General features: G+C 39.0%; 1 protein-coding gene across 1 annotated transcript in view; it reads left to right on the forward strand.

Annotated features, from left to right (window-relative positions):
• Positions 1–4,572: 4,572 nt before the first annotated feature.
• Positions 4,573–5,520, forward strand: part of LOC106876967 (microtubule nucleation factor SSNA1) — a 2,362-nt gene continuing 1,414 nt past the window's right edge. Inside the window, exon 1 of the mRNA XM_014925736.2 lies at positions 4,573–4,854. Within this exon, the coding sequence (XP_014781222.1) occupies positions 4,588–4,854 (267 nt within the window). The 5' untranslated portion in view covers positions 4,573–4,587. The remainder of the gene's footprint in view (positions 4,855–5,520) is intronic.

Consider the following 5,520-nt stretch of genomic DNA (forward strand, 5'->3'; position numbering starts at 1 on the left):
ATAATAGAGTATATGTGTATGTAGACAGGTAGAAATTCACCGACAAAGTACGGTATTATTTGATTCTTTCCTAAAAAAAAAAAACTCGGATTTTTTGCGTGGAATCAAGTACCCCGACCTCCTAATATGCTGCAAACCCCTTATTTTTGTTCGGGGGAAAAAAAAAGATGGGGGACCGGACCCCCTTTCTATTGTGCTCTAATGTATATTATATTTTAAAGCTTTATAAAAAAGAAGTAACTTATAGGTTACCTTCTGTTTCACGGATATTCGGTATGACGGACACACCCTCCCCCTTTTAGTCCGTTAAATCGAGAGCTTACTATATATGAAATATCTGTTATAGCATTCTAGATAGTTACTATCGTGGATATGCTTACAGTTTCCCAGAGGCTTTATGGTGGACTATGGGGACAACATTGGTAAAACCCTGCACTCAGTTATTTCAAAGGTCTAAAGATTTCAACATATTGTCGTGGATTTCTGCATTATTGTAGACAACATCCAAACTACGACGATCACATTTACGTAGCCGTAGCCGTAGCAAGTTGCAGAGGGTGGACGTGATTAAATACCATTCTATTCTCTGAATGGTTGACAGTTCAATTCCGACCACTGGTACTGCTATATATCCCTGGCTAAAACATCTAAGGTTTAACAGCCCAGTCATCTTATATATCACTGATGGTTCTGTAACTATATTTAAATAATAATGTTGCAGTAGTTGTTTAACCTGGGTCAGCACTGATCATGTTATCTACCTGGTTATGGTAGCATTGCGTGGCTTCATACAATTTACATATTACATCACATGACTCAACCTGATGGTCAAATGATCACTGCTATTTAATATCATTACCAGCATAGATGTGAAGTTTGTTTGTCAGGAAATCTTTTGTTGTCTGCAATGTAGGACAGAAGGTAACTGGAGTTGCTTCACACAATTTACATACATCATATGATCAACCTGATGGTTAGGTGCTTTTTATGTGGCACTAGTGCTTTTAATATGGCATCAACATGAGTGCTTTTCATGTGGTACCGGCACTGGTATCAATTCTGTTGTGGTCCTGTTGTTCAATAGCAGTAACCAACAAAGCCTACTATATGTTAAGCAGAGATGAGTAGAATGTATCCATAAATCTCCTCTTTAGTCTTGTACTCATACCATGAGATGTTTTGAATCCCCATGAGAAGCTTGGTTTATGTACCATCAAAGCAATCTTGAAGTTCCTTCCTCATAGCCTAAGTTTCAGCTCCACAGAGAAGAATGCTCTCTACTCATGTCCAAAAGAATGCCTGCCTTGTTGACTTAGAAAACCTTCTCCAAGAACCAGAAGTGATCAAGACATGAGTAGAACCTGCATGTCTCTGACCTAGACAATTCTGACAGTCTTACCTCACAAGTCATCAACTGTGGTGAGTTGTTTAACCTTAAATACTTTCACCATGAATATAGAGCAGTACCATTGGTGGGAATTGAACAGTCAACTATTCATAGAATAAAATGATATTTAATCACGTCAACCCTCAGCAACATATCAGATGTTATATTTTGGAGAATTCTGCACCATAATAGAGAACAAGGACCACTCAAGCATGTTGATATTGGTTTAAAATTTTGGTACAAGGTCAGCAATTTCAGAGGCGGGGTTTAGTTAATTACATTCACCTCAGTGCTTGACTGGTACTTATTTAATCGACCCCGAAAAGATGAAAGGCAAAGTTGACCTCAGTAGAATTTGAACTCACAACATAAAGACATACGAAATACTGCTAAGCATTTTGCCTGGCGTGCTAACAATTCTGCCAGTTCACCTCCTTAATTGTGTTGATGTTATTGACAGAAACACACCAAGAAATTGAGGACCTACAAAAACTAATGGAGACAGATTTCTGATGCAGCATTGTGAAACACATCTTGACCACCATTCGTATACATTGAACACATACTGCATTAGATGTTGTATTGACTGCTTCATTGATATAACTTAACTCCAGGATGGATGTTTTTATTTCCTAAACACCCAAAGAAGTTTCAAAAATTGAACAATGTTGATTTTTAGATTTGTTGTGATATTTTTATGTAAAATATTTCAAACATATCAGATAAAAACATAACCCAAGGAAGCTGATGCTGGGCTGCATTGGCAAGACTTGAGAGATTTGGAAAAAGCAACAGAAAGATTCATGAACGTATTCCATGCAAGAGTACAGTAAAATTACTGTAAGGAGTGCATATTCTACAGTACTCTTTTTGTCCCTTATTCCATAAATATCTATGTCTTCAGTGACCTCAAGCATTAAAATTTATTTAGTGGAAAGGGGCAAGCTTTCACTTGGTGTCCTACAGTGATAACTAATTCCAGCTCATAAATAATAGATGTGTTACCCTGTGAACCATCAAAAACATCAGATAGTACCATCACATTTCCAACAAAGAACTGTATGTGTGCACACATCAGCTTGCAGCCTCCCATTTTATAGCTATCCATCACGTGCTGGTACAGACATGTCTTCTGTCTCCTGCTAGATCATCCTACTGGAGCTTTACTCTGATTTGATGCAGTAGCTGCATGGAAGGCCCTACACTAGATGGCTGGACATAATTGGGAAAGATTTCCAGAGGCTCAATGTTACCCTGGAGAATGCAGAGGGGCTGGCATGGGTCCACCAGCGATAGAGAGCACTGGGGATCTGGTTGGCTCTACACATGATGGCATATATGGAAACACTAACTTGAGATGTTCCCAGCCCCATCAAGCAAGAGGATGAAGCAAAGCATTATCACATAAACTAATAACAACAACAGATGTTGATGAAAGTGATTATTGTCAATGAGATGTCAGTTTGATTAATTGAAACTAATTCCTCAATTATGACCTCTTCTAATGTGTCAAAACGTGTAAAAGAAAATGTGGCTATTCAAGCAATAGTAAAAACTGGTGCTCCATCAGTAACAACGATGAGGGTTCCAGTTGATCCAATCAATGGAAGAGTCTGCTTGTGAAATTAACGTGCAAGTGGCTGAACACTCCACAGATATGCGTATGAGAATTATGTTAAGGTTTAACATAATTCTCATGGAGATTCAGCGTGACACAGTGTGACAAGATTGACCCTTTGAAATACAGATCCTACTCAATTTTGCCAGCTTAGTGTACTGGAACAACATGAAATAAAGTGTTTTGCTCAAGAACACATGTTGGCATGAGTCCCACATGAAGCCTTGTGCCTTCATTTAAGCAATAGAATCATGGTGAACTGGTAGGTGGAAAAACATTGCTGTAAGAGTTTATTTGCATATAAACCAAGAGTTTATAGAGAAATTGGACATCGATCAGTGGGGAGATCATAGTTTCTTTTGCTTTAAGAAATTATTACACATCGCCTATCTGCCACAGCAGAATTGCTATTGATGATGGTGCCACAATATAAAAAGTACTTGTGCTGGTGCCACATAAAAAGTATCCACTACACTCTGTGGAGTGGTTGGCATTAGGAAGGGCATCCAAGAGTAGAAACCATGCCAGAACAGACAATGGAGTCTGGTGCAGCCCCTGGCCTTACAAGCTCTGGTCAATCTGTCTAACCCATGCTAGCATGGAAAATGGATGTTAGATAATGTCCATGTTTCTTTTGCTTTAAGAAATTATTATAGATTGCTCATGTACATTGTGTTGGAATGGTAAAGAAACAAAGCATCTTCTAACAAGTAAAGTATGATAGCCCAGCATTGAGAAGATACAACCTAAAGTTTGGAACTGTTTGATGTGTGTGTGTGTTGCTTGAACTGTCTGAGCCATTGAAACCCTTACAAGTCCAAATGAGCAAGAAAAAATACCTGTTGATTTTGATTGCAGATGCAATATCTTGTTAGTTGGAGATATTTGTCAGGAAATCAACTAAAATGATTAGTGTAAATAGTGGGCAACAAAAATAATGACAACACAGAAAGGACATTATCATCAACATCTGTTTTCTGTGCTGCTATGGGTTGGATTACTTGAGAGGAGCTGACAAGGCCAGGGGTCACACCAGATTCATTAGTCTGTTTTGTCTTGGTTTTTTTTATGCCCTTCTTAACACCAACCACTTCACAGAGTGCACTGGATGTTTTTTATGTGGCACCTTGGTCTTAGGATCTCAATCCTGTTGTAGTGGGTGGCTCTTCTTGAGTACAGCAATGTACCACATATCTTGATTCTCTTTCATCTCCTTCATAAGGTTCAGCATTTTGAGATTGGCCTTCATTACTTCATCCCATGTCTTCCTGGGTCTCCCTCTTCCACAACTTCCCTCCACTTTAAGTGACCAGCACTTCTTTATGCAACTGTCCTCATCCATCCACATCACATAATCAAACCAACCCAATCTCTTCTCTTGTGCACTGCATCTAATTCCTCTTATGCCCAACTTCCCTCTCAATACCCAAATACTTTGTTGCAATGCACACTGACATTACACTTCAAGAAGAGCCTAGCAGCTTCATTCCTCTCCAGCCTTTGCACATTCTCTGCATTCAGGGGCCAGGATTAGCTTTGTACTTTAAAGGGAAGAGATGTATTGGGCATTAGCATAGAGGGAATGAAAGAAGTAGATTGCCTCTTCCCCTTTGTGATATTTCATTTGTATTTCTTTCCTGTCTCTGTAGGTATTGAAGAGCTTTGTAACAAAAGGGACATCTTAAAACGACAGATAGAACAGGAGGCAGAAGAGAAAGCGAAACTTCAGAGTGATATCCACATTCTTACAGAAAGGTTGTCAAAAGTGAATGAAAGCCTGAGCAGAAAACTTTCTGTCCAAAATGAATTTGATCGGACAATTTGTGAAACAGAAACAGCATACAAGAAGGTTTGTAGCTAATTCATTTATATAACTCCATATTGATAATGTTGTTTAGCTCCAGGTCACAGCTTGATCCCACATTCAACAGTTATTCCAGATATGGCCAACCTGTCTTTTATTTATATTTATATATGTAAAGTATACCTAAGATTATATAATCTACTCTGTCTTCCTCTTGCAGATGTGGTGTGATTTTAGAAAGAGTTAGCTGCTATTTGTCGCTAGACAAAGCTCTGTCATTGTTTTCAAATCCAGTCTCTGTTGTTGCTATATGCTATGTGTGTGTGTGAGTTGAATACAGGAGAAATCAACCAAGTATTAAAGGTATTGGACCCCTGAGTTGTCATGGATACATTGAAACTCCGACGTCTGGCAGCTGACTTGGCAGACGCCCATAAAATTATTAACCATCTTACTAACAATAACTCTGAGCATCTTTCCAAATTCCACCTGTCTAACACCCGTGGACATGTTTACAAAGTCAGAAAACAGCACAGCTCCCATGACTTTCGGAAACACTTTTTCATGCTAAGAGTTGCTGAAGTATGGAACAAACTGCCAGCATCAGTTGTCGGAGCACTGCATCCTTCAAAACTTCCATGCTTCCTGAGATTCGCCAACACTACACCTGATTTTCTCCCCTCCATACACACGCAAGCATGTATCTGACTC

Source organism: Octopus bimaculoides, chromosome 23 (assembly GCF_001194135.2).
Source record: "Octopus bimaculoides isolate UCB-OBI-ISO-001 chromosome 23, ASM119413v2, whole genome shotgun sequence".
In the NCBI taxonomy this organism is placed as follows: domain Eukaryota; kingdom Metazoa; phylum Mollusca; class Cephalopoda; order Octopoda; family Octopodidae; genus Octopus; species Octopus bimaculoides.